Here is a 17,621-nt window from a genome sequence, read left to right as displayed (position 1 = left end):
TTTTAAAATATTTCCCTTTAATTAAGATGTATAGTTCTTATTACTATTCATCCATTCATCCATCCATGTATATATTGAAATCCATGAGTTTACATTGACAATTCCATTTCAGAACCACACCACAGGATTCACTCTAGTTTATCTCTCTTTCCTTTTCTAACACTGCAGAACCTGGCTCTCATTATCCTTAATATATTCACTTATTTGATCAATCCTTTTGTACGTAACCAAACTTCTGTCACCATAACCATTCTCTCTTTTATGGATTCCCTTTTCACGGAGTGAAGGCTCTACCTCTCCATGCTGAATTATCACTGGTTCACCAACTTGGATACCCTTTCCATCATTCTTGGGTTCTTATTCCCTGTTCTGCTACCCATCCTTGTGGAACCTTTCCTCACCTTTCCTTGACACCCAGAGTTAGGCCTTCTGTCCACGGGAACACTGTCCTTAGATTGTGACATCCTACCCCAGGCCACCCCTACATGTGGATGCCCATCTTAGCCTACACAGGTTTAGCTGAGCCACTGTGACTGCCCATCCCCCAACACTCCCAACCCTCTTGCACAGATTGCTGGTTTCCTTGCCCACTGCCAGTTTCCTTAGGACTTAGTTGTTCAGTAAATGAAGAGAAGGTAGAAAGAAGATGTAGAAAAGTAAATAATCAAACATTTTGCAAATACATTATAAATCTGCATGTTAATTCCTACTTTATGATCTAATACATATGTATTTATAACTCATTATTCATTGAGCTGTGAAATAATAATGAGGACTATTAATGAAAACAAAACATGGCTTCTAGATTCTAAAATGTAGTTCTATTTTTCAACTAGTTATTGACCTCTTATTAGGCACATGAGTGATAATTAAAACACAAAGTATAGATTAAACATAATTTCTGCCTTTAAGAAGCTTTACATTCTTGAGCCCTAATAGTGAAGTGGTAAGCAAAAACATTTTACACATCAATATACTTTATAATAGCACATTAATATATTTTATAATATAGGGCAGCTAATATTGGAATTTTATCCCTAGTATCTAAAGTAGTTAAAAGTCATATGATAATGAGAAGCCAAGATGATTGGCTTTTTAATCTAGTTTTTATTCAATAGCTAGTACACATAGGTCAGACTAAACAGTATGTTGATGTGTAAAATGTGTATTTTTTGCACATTACTGGAAAGATCTTTAACTACACATTTTTTCATTTTCTATTTATTGTCAATTAATTTCCAGCCACTAATGATACACATGAATATAGTGTTATCCAGGGTTATAGTACTTATTTCTAGTTGATGATGAAGTGACTGCAAACTTCCAGCTTTTTTCAATGTTTTATTACATTCGTGGTGATACTTTTGGTCTTTCATCATTATTAATTCATTTAGTATTCATTGTGATAATACTGATCATAATAAATTTATTTCAAATTCACGTAGATGTCATATTTTATTCACTGCTATAGGATTTTCATTGTAATTTGGAACTAATTAATATACCATTAAAAATAAAGTGTTACCCACATTTTTCATTTTAAACATAAAAAGTCTAGCAGTTCATGACATATTGTATGAGTATTCAGCATCCCAGTGGTATCCCAAGTATCAGTAAATTTCATTTTTAAGCAGTTAAAAAAAGGGCAATAGAGAAATGTGTATGGGAGTCAAATTACAGCATATAAATTAAAACTTAGCAGTAAGTTAACTACTAGTTATTTTTAAAATATTTCCCTTTAATTAAGATGTATAGTTCTTATTACTATATCTGTGCTTATATTTATATACATTGGTGTTCAGAGCTCCAAAAAGAATTTAATCTTCTTGACTATATATTACATGTTAGCATTATTACCAGGAGAAATTAGAAAACAAAGTTAAAACAGATGATTTGATTGTTTATTCTGCATTTCTAATGACCAGTAATAAGTAAAGTGTAGGTTCAAGCTATACATGAGTTTAAAATAATTAGGTGTATCTGTATATCTTATTTGAATATTTTTTCTTCCCTTTTTTTTTAAGATTTTACTTATTTATTTATTTATTTATTTATTTATTTATTTTATAGAGAGGGAGTGGGAGCAGGGGGAGGGGCAGAGGGAGAAGCAGACTCCCCGCTGAGCAGGGAGCCCTATGGAGGCTGAAGGCAGATGCTTAACCTGCTGAGCCACCCAGGCACCCCTCCCTGTTTTGAAAGGTAGTCACTTGTTGACTGTTGGTGGGGTAGGAAAGACAAGCATTTTCAGTAATTTAAGTAGAGTATATTAAAAACAAGGGAAACAGATCTATAATCATATTGTTAGGTTAAATACCCATAAAAAGCTGTTTTATCTCATTATCATGAATTTTACTTCACATCAGCCTTATTGAATAAAATTATTCTTTCCTTCCTCACACTCTGTCATCTTTGAATTGCCTGATCTGGATATTGTGTTACTGTATCTTTTCTGTTTTTGCTCTAATGACATTTTATATCTTGCACGATCATATCTTCTTATTGGCTAGGGTAAGATTTTAAAAGAAAAACAAAAGATTCCCTCTAGCCCTGCAACTCCTTGAAACATTGATCTTGGCTTCATGACTTCTTCAGAGCATTTGGTACTGCTCAACCATGGTCTCCCTTCCTGCTACCTTCCCATTAAGTTCTATGACGCTGCAAAATACTGACTCTTATAATTGGGCCGCCTTTTTTCTTTCCTTATTTAACATCCTAAAGTTTTGTGAGTTTTTCGTTTATATAAATGAAAATTTTCTGTATGTGTTTAAATGCTGAATTATTTCTTACTAGCAATATTATGAGTTCCTATTGCACTACATTCTCACCCATACCTGGTATATCTGAAATTTTTGGTTTTTTACTATAGATGTTGATGTCTTTTCACATCTTAGTCTCAGTTTATTGTTTTAAGGAGATTGGTGCTCTTTTATGACAGAATTTTAGTATTATATTTGAAAATGGCTTACATGCAGTCTTCCTTTTAATTTTTTTCCTCCCCCCCCCCCCGCCCCTTTTACTTTCCTCCCATCTCCTGTTTTTATCCTTCTTTCCTCTCTTCTCCTTTAGGTGCAGTGATGGTTAGGAATCCAGCTTTTGGAGCCAGAGTATCTAGGATCAAATTTCAGCTCTGACATTTATTAAGATGTGACCTTGGACAAATCCCTACACCTCTGTCTCCCTTAATATCTTCCTCTGTCAAATGGGGATAATATTTTAATGTTGTCGGTAGGTATAGTGAGGGAAGCTTCTGAGTGGCAGTCTTCACAGGGATTAAATATGTCTATAAGAGGCATGCCATTCCCCGAGAGAAAGCAGCTTTGGTAAGACAAAGACTGACTGTTAGGAGAAGTATTAGTTACCTCTGGAGCCACTGGGAATGCATGTGGGACAAAGTGGGTAATATTGCTGATTTTTGGATTTTAAAGTTTAGTGGAAAGACCATCACCAAACAATCATGATGCGTGACTGTGTTAAATATTGTGAAGAGCTAAGAGGGTATACAATGGCAAGCCCTACTGTGGTTTGGGGAGTCAGGGAAGGCTTGGTGGAGTGAAGGACTTCAAGCTGTTCTCTCTACCATTTGGAGCATAATCATTTGAACCAAGAATATGGTTTATACGTGTCTCTGCTATAAGTTTGTACGCGTAGTACAAACGCACAGTGATAATCGAACTTTCTTTTCTTTTCCTAATTGTCTAGAGTGCCTCTTACCCTTACTGATTTGTGTGAATTCTCTCCACTACTCTTCACATCTGGATCACTGACTGATGCATAATTTTTGTTTTTCTTTTTGCTTTTGTGAGTCCTTTAGAGTCAGGCTTTCAGGTAACTCTCTTTCCTGCTTATCTAGAACTAAAATCCTTCCACTTGTTTCTCCAGCTTTTTGCCACTGACAGCTTAACTGCTCATCCTATTTTCTTTCTCTTAGCCAACTTCATAGTATTGTTTAAGAATTTTATTGTTTGAGGGTTTTCCCCCTTCTGTTTTTGTTCTAATTATAATATATAAATTTAATGAAATCTATGTATTTAATCTAGCATATGATGACAACAAAAAAATAACCTGTCCAAGGAAACACTATTTTGAGGGAATTAAAAAAAAATTAAGAAATAAATGGTTAGCCATTCTTTATTCATTCAGCAAGCATAAAGTGCTAATTAGGTGCCAACCAGCATTCTAGGAAAGAAATTACTTTGTGGTGCATAGTAGTTGCCTTAAGCAATATCACTTTATCTAACAGGGGTGGGGAGGGAGAATTATAATGACTGGTAAAATTAAAATGGCGATCTGTCTTGACTAAACCTTTTTTTTGCTGTAAGTCAGTAAAACCTAACAACTGAATTTCTTGTCTTTTTACAAGCCTATGGCCCTGCCCCTGCTTTAACTTAAATGGAGTTTCTGAGAATTCTATCTAGAATAGGCATTCTGTGATGGATTCATTTTACTTAGAGGCAGTTCATTTAACTGATTCAAGTATTTTAATCTTGCATGATATGTGTAGTGGCATTCAAATAGTAAATTCAAGAAATTATGTTTTTAAAATAATGAAAAAATGCATGTTGCTTTATTTCCTTGTAAGAATCACTGGTAAATTAATTAGTTGCAAAATAGGTGATTATAAAAATAAAAAAAAAGTAAAGCTGTTGAAAGCACATGGCCTCTCAGAGAAAGGTTAATTTTAAAAATATAGCTCATGATTTCTGAAATGCTTTATTTAGTATTTTAATTTTATTTAAAATGACATTTGAATTTAATTATCATTTTGGAAGAAATTAAAGGTTAAGTTTAACAGGTTGATTTGCTTTAGAATTACATTAGCCACTAATGAAATGCTTTAAAAAATTTCTTTTTAGTGTTGTAGATATATTTAGGAAAAAGGAGTATGATGCAGCAGTTAAAATCCAGAGCTGGTTTCGAGGATGTCAAGTTCGGGCATATATCAGGTATATGATTTTGTCATGGAAACGTCAGATATATCATAAAAATATACTCCTTAGAAAATGTAATTTATTCCTGTAAGTGCTGATTGCAAATAATCTTTTATTTTACCTATAATGAAGTTAATAAATTATATGATGTCCTTTTTAAAGAAATAACTCTTTTGGTCTTTTCTTACATATCAAAAAACTAAATTATATCAACTATATCTCTAATTTTTAAAAATACACTTGATTAGATTCTTTTCTTCAATTCCATAGGATGTGACAAATGACTGGACTTTATTTATAGCATGAATTCACTGACTGATAAGAAAGGAAAAACAAAACAAAATAAAACAAAAAGAAAGCTATTCCAGTCTTCTCCAACATGTTGATGGATAAGGGCAAATGATACCAGAATGCTGCCATCCTGATCATAAAGACACTGAAGCTGATCTCCCTATCTTAATTGTTCTTTTTCTTCAGTGCTCAAACTTTCCTTCAGTCTCTCGCAATTCTGAAAAGAATTGCCCTGGATAAGGTGGAGGAAGAAAATGCCTATCACAAAATAACTCATTCAGATGGTGAACTGGGGATTATACTGTAGAGTTCCTTCTGTTAGCTCGGGGAGCCAGAATTGCAGATCCAAGTGGGAAGATGAGGTTTCTCTTCTGGCCCCTATACCAACTAGGAACATGGCAGCAAAGAGAGTATTTTTTTAATTCAGCAGATTAACATGTCATTAGCTTGGATAGACTGGGAAATATAAGCATGAAAGAGGAAGTGTTTCTTGACCTCAAGAATTATTTCTAAGTACTTAACGGTGACTCACATCAATATTGCCTGGCTTATTTTTCAGCGTGTTCCTTTGACCTGTTTTATAGTCTTAACATTCAAAAATATTTCCAAGAGTTAGTATTGAAGAATATTTGAAATTTAAAGATGTTTAATCATAAGCCCAAAAGGAATACTGAATATTTATTTCTGCCCCCTTTTCTACCTCTAGAAATGGTTAATTCTATTGCAGAATGATAGCTCTGCCCTTTAAAAGTACACAAAAATTTGGCTTTGAATTTGAGTTCTTGAATTGTAGAAAATACAGTCTAAGAAAAAACTTAAGCAATAATCTCGTTCAAGGAAGCATACTAATAAGTATATTTTTTACCCAGGAATTTACATAGAGTAACAACTATTATTCAAAAATGGTGGAGAAGTTACTCAGGGAGACAAAAGTATCAACTAATTGTAAAGGTAAATATTATAAAATTTATGTATGTTAGCATTTGAATTATACAGTATGCTGTAACTTAACTTCAGTCATATTTACATGCAGCTTGGAAGTTATTGGTATAAGTATTTACATAAGAACAAAATTGGGGTTAAATTTTAGAATGAGACCTCTTCTGAGAAGCCTTTTCTGTTTTTCCCTGGAGAATTGATGACTCATTTCTTTGTACCCAGACTACACCAGACATTTTCTTTTTGTTAAAGTAACTTTCACAGTGTATGCATTTATATGCACTTATTTGTCGATGATTTCCTCCAGGTTCTAGATGTTGAGCTGTTTCAGAGTAGGTACAGTAGCTTGTTCATTTTTGGACCATCAACATTTAGATTAATCCCTGTTTCATAACATAGTCAATAAACATTAATTGAATTAAAGTGGCCAAAATTAATTCAACAAAATATAAAAATAAGGCAATTTCGCTCTTACCATTGTCTGTTGGGATATTGGCTGTTGGGATATTTTGAAGATTTGCCTTAAGAAATGTGGTATACCACAACTATCTCTATCCACTGATAGTCTTGTAGAAGTATATGGTAGCATGCCAACTTACACTTCAGCTAAGTGTTTTAGGATATTAAGAAAAAAAAATTTTTTTGGTACAAAATGAGAAAGTTTCTAATCGGTGGCCTACTTCATTTATTTTTTGGTTTGTTACTATTTTTGACTATAATAGCTTAATTTTGTTTTTCTTTTGTTCCTGATTAGTTGCATCTAAGTGAAATTAAAAGATATAGAGAGGAAAAGATAAAAATAATTAGATAAGTAAATGATAAGTATTCACCTTTAGTGAAAAAACTGTAAGGGGCACCTGGGTGGCTCAATTGTTAATCATCTGCCTTCAGCTCAAGTCATGATCCCAGGGTCCTGGGATCCAGCCCGGCATCGGGCTCCCTGCTCAGCGGGAAGCCTGCTTCTCCCTCTCCCACTCCCCCTGCTTGTGTTCCTTTTCTTGCTTTGTCTCTCTCTGTCAAATAAATGAATAAAATCTTTGAAAAAAAAAAAACAACTTTAAAACATGTTGATAAAGTACAGAAACTGCTTGGAGGAAGAGCCTAGTATTTTAGATTTAGTGAAATTAAGTATTCAAACAATAATTCTGCCATGAACTTTTTGTAACTGTTGGATCTCTCTTATAGCTAGTTTTAAAATCACAGTGATGCTCTCAGAACACAGATGCTTAACCGACTGAACCACCTAGGTGCCCCATGGGGGTGGGAGATAGTTCAAAACTGTGTGTATGTGTGTATATATATATATCCTCTTTCTCATCAAGCTTTTTTATACTAGGTTTAGCATTCATTGATGGCTTTGGCCAGAATCGATTATTATATTTGTTAAATTTTTTGTCCTTTTTTTTATTATTTACATCAGTATGAACTAATGGATTCCTGTTTTATTCAGTGGGTTATAATAAATTACTATCACTAATTGGTTTGGTGCTCAAAAATGATATGGCCAGCAGAAGCTCCTTCAAACCAACTTTTAATGGAATCAGATTACTTAAAGGGGATGATCAAAAAAATAAGGTATTTTTTATGGAGTGCTGAGTGATCTCTGGCCCCATTATTCATTCATAGTTGGGGAATCTATATCAATGTATAGATAAGACAATAAAGTGTATGTATGCATATGGCATTCCATGAGCATTACTGACTTGACTTCCATTGCTGTAATTTCTACTCACAAGCCACTAGTCAGAAGGTTATGAATGATTGAGACCTCTTTTTAATTAAATATACAAGAGTATAAACATTTCAGTGACTATTGTCAATGTATTCAACTTTGGAATCTATATTTATTCTAATGATGTTGAGGTTGCTGAAAAATATTTTTAAAAATTCATATAATGGTCCATTCTAGGAAATTTGTTTTGTTACTTTAGTGTCTTAACTGAGTTTGATTAAAAAGAATATCACTCAGCATGATCACTAAGTTATTCTCCAGTTTTGGATCTAATTATCTTTGAGATCTTGGGGGGAAAAAAATGGAGATTTTCCTCATTTAGCTTGCTTCTGGGTAGTTTTTAAGTCTGTTAAGCTGTAAGCTATTTTAGAACACGTCTGTTTTATTTATTTATCTATTTTTGCCATTATGTATATAGGACCTAACAGAAGGATCTCAGATAACATAATTGGACCTCAATTAAGTAATTACTGAATGAAATTAAAATAGCTGCCATTTACTGATTGACTAGTATGACTAAAATATCGTAAACATTTTATGTGTTTAATGTGTATACCAACTAAAGTCTTATATGAGTCCTATGAATATTATCACTGTTTTATATATGAAGAATTTTAGTCTCAGAAGTGGTTACTTCCCCAAGGACATACTGTTAGTGATACGTGGAGAAAAGTTCAAACCCAGTTTGATGTGATTCCAAAACCCTTATGTACTGAGCTGGTAAGCAGTTGAAGTTCAGTTCATTATTGGAGATTTCCCTCCTTTGGGTTATACAGAGGTCCACAAAGCTTAAGTAGTGCTAACACACCAGAGATCCCCACCTTTGTGCAGCTTCATTCAGAGGAAGTTCATTGTCCTAGCCCATGTAGTTGATCTCTCAAGGTTCATCCCTTGAGAACTCTGTGGCTGGTGGGCCACATAAAGGGAATGGAATTTTTGTTAGAGTCACTATCCCGATATCCCTAGTGCTTTGAGTCCTGTCTCCTCCACAGGTGCCACCAAGTCTATTCCTAGAGTTTTAGCCACCTCCCAGAAGCAATAGGAATGCCAAATGTGGTAATACCTTATTTTAAAAAGCTAATGCCCAGCTCTTCCCCAGACATGTGGAATCTTGACTCCTTTATTTCTCTTTCTCTGCCCATAGCTCCCCTCTTATTATCTCTCTCCCATGCCAGCATAATTTCTCAGAGCTCAGGTTTTAGGAAAGCAGAGCATGGTAGGGATGGACAGTCACACATAAGCCATCTGAAGCAGGAACACATGGATGGCCTGCTACTTTCTTGGGTTGGGGGCTGGGACAGGAATTAAAGATACTGTTTAAGTCTACATTAATCATCCTGTCACACACATAGTCTGTAGTAACTGTTTAAATCATCATTTCCCAAATTTATTCTGCATAATTTTTTTGACCTAACAGCTATATGCAATAATAACAATGCCATATAGTACATGATTAAGTTACAAAAGGAGTGGTATAGGTTAGTGATTTGAAAACTTAAGGATAGAACCCCTCCTTCACTAAAATGTTAGCAAAATTTTTAGCCTTATGTGTAAAACAGGTGTAAGAGGTGCAGCTGTTTTGGAAGTTGAAGAAACTCAACTGCTTGGACTCTTTCTCTGTGGCCTCTGTTGTCACCTGAGCCACCATACTATGACTTGAAAGCCAGTGATTTAATTTGCTTGTCTGGGAAAGGATCACAAAAAACTGATGATATTAATTGCCTAAGGGAGAAGAAAACTGGGTCCTTAAGGTAGAAGCATAAGAAAGAGACTTTTTTGGGGTGCCTGGGTGGCTCAGTCAGTTGGGCATCTGCCTTCAGCTCAGGTCATGATCCCAGGGTCCTGGATGGAACCCTGAGTTGGGCTCCCTGCTGAGCAGGGAGCCTGTTTCTCCTTTCCCCCCTGTACCGCCCTCCCCCCACTTATGAGCTCTGTCTCCCTCAAATAAATAAAATCTTTAAAAAGAGACTTTTTTTATTATAAACTCTTCTGTAGCTTTTGAATTTTAAACAATATGAAAATATTATCTATTAAGTAAATTAATAAAAAAGGAAAGTCAATTTAAAAGGGACTCTCCCACCAGACACATGGACAGATAGTAAGTGCTTAAATGGGGAGTTAATGTTATCTCCAAAGATCAAAGAAATGAGACTTGAACTGACCTCCAGGGGATCAGTAAATGGTAGACTGGGAAGAGGGAAGGACATTTCCATTAGGAACAGCATGAATGAGGTTTTGAAATTGGGAATGAGCATGGTATGATGGGAGACAGGAGGATGTTGATCTGGATGGCTCAAAGAATTTGGGGACTAGCAGAAGGTTGGTCAGGAGTTGAATGTGACTTTTAAAAAGTAATTTCCTACATTTTTAAAGGAATTTCTTGTTTAAAAACTATATCCATTATTTAATATTTTCTAGTAATCTGTCAAGTAGAAAGTACAGGTGTTATTTTCATTTTATAGATAGAAAAATGGGGGCTTAGGAAGATTCAGTGATTTGCCTAAAGTTCTCAGTTTCTGATCCATATAGATCCACATGCTACTTATTAAAATATTATCTGCATGCCCCTCAGGTACCCCAAACCTGTTCCTCCTTATATATTCTTTTATTCAGATAAATGGTACAACCATTCAACCAGAAATCCAGTCATCCTAGACTCTCCACTACCTCCTTCTCCCTACCATTTATCTCCTATCAGCCATCAAAGACTTTCCATTTCCCCTCATAAAAGTCTCTTGACTTCAGTCTAAACATCATCATTTTACTCCCATGCCTATAGCCCTTGCCATAGCATACAGCCTAAAGTTCACACTCTTTCATGTGACATGTCAGGTTTTTCATAGTCTCCCTATTGCTTCTTCTCTAACCTCACTTCTTGCTACACCTGTATAAAATATACTTTGGGCACATTAAATCGTTTGCCATTGTCGAAATATGCAATGTCCTACAGGTTTTTTTGCAAAGCCCTTTATCTTGCCTTGAATGCCCTCCCTCCTTCATCTGAGCTGCCTCCCATTGGTCCAAATCTCTACTTACTGTTCCAGACTTAAATATTAACCTTCCCTGAGCTCCTGAAGCTGAGTGTAGAATGGTGGGAGACTGCAGATATCAGGTGTGCCTTCCTAGCTTTGTTCATGTAGGCATTTGTCCCACTGTGATACAGTTGTTTATCTACATCTCTTATTTGACTGGGAGCTCCTGAATGGGTAACTGTTCAATTTACTGTATCTCAAATGTATCACAGCAAATGTCACATAGAAAGCCTGCAGACATTTTTGCTAACTGATTACAGGATTCACAGGGATATATATGTTGGAAGACTTTTGCTATGGTCAACACGGCTGGTGATTGTATCAATATGTGTCAAAATTATTCACTGCCCCCTTCTTCATAAAAGAATGATTCTTTCCCATCTCATTGATTTTGGGCTAAGCCATGTGTTGTGAGCAGATGGGATATATGCCACACTCAAGATGAACCTTTAAGAAGCTTTCTTCCTCTTTCCTTCTGGCATAAGAATAGCGCACCCTAGTCTTGGGCTGCTCCTTCATCCTTGGGGTTAAGATGAAGACATGTAGAGCATAGATAGCTATAGGGAACCCTAGTCTACACATAATGTGAGTGAGAAACTTTTTGTTTTGTAAGCTGCTAAGATAGCTGCATTTTTATCTCCGCAAACCTGATTAATGGTTATAATGATAACAAAAGCATGCATGTTTATAAGAAACATTTCAGATGGGGCACTCAGTAAAGCTTACAGAAAGATGTTTTGAGCTTTTTGAGTTTGTGATGATGTTAGGACACCTCCATGTGGTGGTATCTTGTAAGGCGATTTTGCAGAGTCTCTCAGCAGTGTCTGGCATATGATAATTAACACTCCCCAAATGCTTATTAAAGTGAACTACTGAATGGGAGTTTAGATTAAGAGTCAGAGCTGGACACAAAGATTTTTAGAACCATCATTGCAAGATGACTAGAATTTCTACCTAATGGGGAAAAAAAACATATCTTAAGAGTAGAGCCAGGGCCAAGAATTGAGACTCGTGGAACACATTAGGTGGGATTTAGGCAGAGGAAAGGGAATTATACACAGATAATGACTAGAAAAGCAGAGACACAATATCACAGCAACCAGACGAACCGCTAGCAAATTTGGCATTGTCAACAGTCTGAGATGTGGCAAAGGTCACACAGGAAGTGAACTGTGAAAAGACAGGTCCTAGGATCTCCTTAGATAGGTTCAGTAGTTTTAGACAGCCTCCCTCAAAATTCTATTAACTAAAATATTTCTATCCAGCTTTTAAATAATTTTCATTGTGACACCAGCTAGCTTATCCAGCCCTGAAGGATCATGGGTTCTCCACTACGGTGCCCTCATTAACTCAACAATAATAGGTCATTAACAGTTTTCTTTTGAGATTGGACTCTTGCTTCCTTGATGACTATTGTTTTTGCTTCTTTTTATTCTCTACCTCCTTTTCTGGCCTTCCTGCTGACTTCCAGGCTGCTGTATTTGGCAACATAACCCAAATTTGTCTATCTTAGGGGTCTAGGATTGTTGATTCACAACGTTGAAAATCTTTTCCTGTTAGTGAAATGGATGGCTATCTGGTGTGTGTGCTCGGTGCATATGCGTTTTCATACCTGCTGAACTCTTGCTCTAACTTTACTGCAACTTGCTCTTCTTACTACTGTTCCTACTACTTACTACTGGTCCTACTGTTTTGGGAGCTTTCTTGTTTGTTTGTTTGTTCTTTGTTTTTAAGATTTATTTATCTTAGAGAGAGAGTGTGAGGTGGGGAGGGGGAGAGGGAGAGGGAGAGAGAAACTTCAACAGAAGGACCTCCAAACCAGTTATAAGTTAAGAAGGCAACATTTATCACCATTTAGTGTCAGAACAGAAAACTGAAACATTTTTTCCCTTCAGGGTCTTGTAGTTTAGATAAATACTAAAGGCTAGATAACTTAAGCTTCTGACCTACTGGTATTAATTTAAAACTTTATTAATATATTTTCATGATAATTATGAAATGAATTTAGATTTGGTTCTCCTGCTTTTAAAGATTATATTAATAATAATTGTAAGAAATAATATATATGGCTTTTAATTTTGTGTGTATGTGGAAAAAGAAAGGGTATTTTAAAACTCAGCTGTTGATAATGAACAGATTGGTATCATTTGCCAACAAACAAGGCAAAGCATATGCACAAAATACTCAGGATTATTTGATAATAAATCATTTTAATGATTATACTCAAAATTATGAAATGAGGATAGCACTGATGTGGAAAATAACAAAGCCTCATGCTCATTATATCTGTTATCCATATGTGCATGGCTTTTAAAGGTTCCATTGTCATCACTTTAATGCAAGTGTTTCCTTTGTACTGCTCAATCTTAACAAAAAGCCAACTGATCTGGTTGAGTTTATATAGATGTATTACTCAAAATTATTATGAATATGTATTGCTTTAAGTGTTCTGCTTTTGAGGAGCAAAGAAAAAAAAAAAGAGAGAGAGAGAGAGAGAAACCAAGAAACAGACTTAACTATAGAGAACAAACTGATGGTTACCAGAGGGGAGGTGGGTGGGGGATGGGTGAAATAGGTGATGGGGATTAAAGAGTACTCTTGTGGTAGGCACTGAATAATGTGTAGAATTGTTGAATCACTATATCGTACTCCTGAAACTAACAGAACACTATATGTTAACTATACCGGAATAAAAATGAACCATTTGATAAAAAAAACAACGAACAAAAAAACAACTTTTTTTTAAAGTGTGCTTTTGAAAATGACTGTTTCCTCCTTGAAACTCATCTTTTTTTGGTTTTCAACATAAATACTCACTAAAGGAACTATTAGGTCATTTATGGTATGTTCATGTAGCAAAATACCATGTAGCCATTGTATATAAAAATATGTGAAGAAGGAACTTAAAAATGGGGAACAAGAAATATCTGTATTAAATCTGTCTAAACCAGGTAGAAGAACCTTTAAGAGAAGTCAAGCCACTAGGGGTTGAAGGAGAGGAATTTGCATTAAGAGTTTAAGACTTAAGAGGGGGAACATTTCTAGTTCACAAGTTCTGGAACATGGCTATGGATTTAGTAATTAAATGTGTTGTCTACATGAATTTGAAAACTCTCAAGATAATGACAGGAGTTGTGATGAAGAGTTAGACCATTAGCTTGATGTCAGAATCTTTAGAGCATACTTGGAGCAAGTCAGGGAGAAGTGAGGAGGAGGGAGGAAGGAGGGTAAGTAATCAGATACCCGAAGTATGACAATACCGAAACGGATAGTCTTAAGTGTGGAAAGTTTGAAATTAAAAAGGTTCCTTGTTCTTTTGGTTTGTCGTTGTTGTTGTCCTTTTTAAAGGAGTACTTCTTACTGGTATGAAATTGTTTGAAAGTGGGGCGCCTGGGTGGCTCAGTTGGTTGGGCGACTGCCTTCGGCTCGGGTCATGATCCTGGAGTCCCGGGATCGAGTCCCGCATCGGGCTCCCTGCTCGGCAGGGAGTCTGCTTCTCCCTCTGACCCTCCTCCCTCTCATGCTCTCTGTCTCTCATTCTCTCTCTCTCAAATAAATAAATAAAATCTTTAAAAAAAAAGAAAAAAGAAATTGTTTCAAAGTATGCTTTGGAACTAGGAGAATGCCAGCTTCCTCCAGCTGACAGTACTTGGAGTAGGAGAGAAAAGATAGTTTCTCCTATAAATGCTTGCAAGAAAAACAGGAGAGATAAGGTTTGTACAGCTGGAAAAAAATGGTAAGACATTTGGAGGCAAGGGGAGTAATATGGACATGGAGGTAAAGAAATAAAAATAGTAATTTGATCAGCTTGAGCTTTAAAGGAATGGAGTGGTAAGAGATAATTGAGGGGAAAAATTGGGACCTGATTGTGGTAAGCTTTGACTATCTCTTGACCTCTAAGAGGGTGGTTCTCATTTATCCCCAACCACCCTCCCATTGTAATTCACCTGATAGAAAGAAAAAAGAAAGAAACTCAAAATATGAAACATGCTTTCATCGGTAATCATGGTACAATCCCACTGAATAGCAGCCCTGTCCAGAAGAATCACATGGATACTAACCACGCAGAAAATTATGTCTTTAAAAGGGCTATATCCTCCAAAAAAAATTTCAGAAGCCTTGTAAAAATTGAGGTGGATGGTGTGACAAAGGCCGTATAGCTAGCAAATGGTTGACTTAGTGTTCATCCCAGAAATTCTTCCTGCTCTATTTGTTGTAAATGCAACATATCAGTTCTGTTTATCCTTCTTTCTCTCTTTCTGTCCCCCTTTCCCCTCTCTTTCCCTTTCTTTGTTTATTCAACAAACATGCTTGACTTTCACTCCAGATTTTTAGTCTTAGTAAACTTAGTATCTTATGATAAAATGGGAAATTAATAAATAGTAAGAAAATTTTAAGAATTTTGTCTGTTGAGAAATTACAGTAGCTCGTCATTGTTGGAAATACTATTAATATTTAGTAGCTAGGATATTCTTTGCTTATCCAACTCCATGGAATTAAAAAACAAATTTTGAGGGCGCCTGGGTGGCTCAGTTGGTTAAGCGACTGCCTTCAGCTCAGGTCATGATCCTGGAGTCCCTGGATCGAGTCCCGCATCGGGCTCCCTGCTCGGCGGGGAGCCTGCTTCTCCCTCTGACCCTCCCCCCTCTCATGAGCTCTCTCTCTCTCTCATTCTGTCTCAAATAAATAAATAAAATCTTTAAAAAAAAAAAAAAAAAACAAAAACAAATTTTGAGGACAGAATTCTAGACAATATTAAGAACAAAGGCTTTTGTATGATTTATATTTTAACTACTCATATACCAAAAGAACAAATATTAATAAAACAAGTAGTATCATTGCTCAGAATGGAAATAAATAGTCTTAGATGAAAGAAATCTTAAAAAATTTTAAAGTGTCTAAATGTGTCTTCATAGATAAGCTTATGAAAATGAACAATTCACATTCACAAATGATTTTTTTTAGTGTTTTGAAAATTGTGGTAAAATACACATAGCATATAATTTACCATCTGTACCATTTTTAACTGTTCTATATTATTCAGTGGCGTTAGGTACATTTACATTTTTATGCAACTATCACTACTACCCATCTCCAAAATTTCTCCTTCATCTCAAATGGAGATTCTACCCATTTAACAAAAGCTGCCCCCTTCCTCTAGCCCCTGGTAACTGCTATTCCACCTTCTGTCTCTGTGAATTTGGCTGTTTCAGGTACCTCTTGAAGGTGGGATCATGCAATATTTTTCACATAAATATATTTTGTTACTTTCCAAAGCAAATGAATTTAATATCAGTGAGTGGTTCACATGAGAATGATATACTGGAATCAAAGTGCTTTTCCACCTTTTAGCTATAAAAGTCAGAACCCATACACTTAAAACCTAGATCTCTCTTTTCTCTGAGTCCAGAATAAAATTTAACCTCTTACATTTCGGAATTTTACTTATTGTTAAATTACATACTTTTACCTACAAAATGTGTAAGAGCAGCAGTGATAATCCCTTTTATAATCATCAACTATGTCCCAAGCACCTTAAAAATTTTGTCTCATTTTAATCTTCACCCCAACTCTATGAAATATGTACTGTTGCATTTTGTGAGCATGGAAGTCAAGACTGGCCGGATATAAGTAACTTGTTCAAAGCCACACAGCTGGTAAAAGCAACATCAGGACCTGAACTCATGTCTGTGGCTTGAAAGCTCAAACATCATCAGTGTTGCTAACTGAACAGCACCGTATTAAAGATAAGAAACATTGCCTCTTTCTGAACCCAAACATTTTAGATACTTAATTTTTAGTATGTTTCTCCTGTATAAAATAATTTAATGGTTATATCTACATCAATCGGACTTGAAGAAATATGGTGTTAAAGTATTCACCTCAAACGCCAAGAATTATACTTCACTTGCTATGACAAAGAAAGAGAATTTAAAATGAAGTCACATCATTGTGTTCATTTGTAAATAACATATTGCAGCCAACTGTTTCTTAATTGCTCAGACTGTTGATAAATAATCCAGCCCTGCTGCTCTCCATAGAAAGTTTGCTTTGGATCAGACCAGGCAATTCAAACAATCCTAATTACAGTGAAACCGTTTTATATGAATTTCTGTTTGTTGCAGGGAAGAAAACCCCTATATAAAAGGTTAAGGCACTTATCTCTGATTTTTGCCTGAAACACAGCACCTAATGCCTAAGCTCAAGTTATATTAGTCAAATGAATTTCGATTGAATAAAAATAGATAAAGTAATATTCTGTATTAAAAATGTATATTTCATTGCTTTTACTATTTATTGTACTGTCATGAGTTATGTTAATTTTATGTTTTTAATTAAAAGATATAACAGATGTAGAGACTTCATTTAAAGCAATATTTGCCTTGAAATAAGCTATGTTGCTAAATGATTATGTAGTGTAACAGAGATTTGTATATTAATAGACAGATGTATCTATACTAGAAAGAAACCAAGACCTTAGGAAGTCTTCACTATATCAGGGGATTTGCTGTAACATGATATCATTGTATTTATGATTTTATGGTGTTAAAATGAATATTAAATGAAACAAAATTCCCAAGGATTACTCAGGAGGCAGCTAAGTACATAACATTTTGTACAGATGGTTGGAAGGCACAATTTTGCTCCATCACTGCATCCATATCCTTGAAGGATTTCGACTGAAGACAGCATTTCTTT

At 35.3% G+C, this 17,621-nt stretch overlaps 1 protein-coding gene across 1 annotated transcript in view; it reads left to right on the top strand.

Annotated features, from left to right (window-relative positions):
* The window catches only part of SPATA17 (spermatogenesis associated 17), a 167,778-nt gene that overhangs the window by 5,432 nt on the left and 144,725 nt on the right, over positions 1-17,621 (top strand). The window contains exons 2-3 of the mRNA XM_021698447.1: positions 4,854-4,943; positions 6,089-6,170. Coding sequence (XP_021554122.1) covers positions 4,854-4,943; positions 6,089-6,170 — 172 coding nt within the window. The remainder of the gene's footprint in view (positions 1-4,853; positions 4,944-6,088; positions 6,171-17,621) is intronic.

This window comes from Neomonachus schauinslandi, chromosome 6, assembly GCF_002201575.2.
Source record: "Neomonachus schauinslandi chromosome 6, ASM220157v2, whole genome shotgun sequence".
NCBI lineage: Eukaryota > Metazoa > Chordata > Mammalia > Carnivora > Phocidae > Neomonachus > Neomonachus schauinslandi.
Note: the sequence above shows the minus strand (reverse complement) of the source record. Positions and strands in the feature narration are given on the sequence as shown.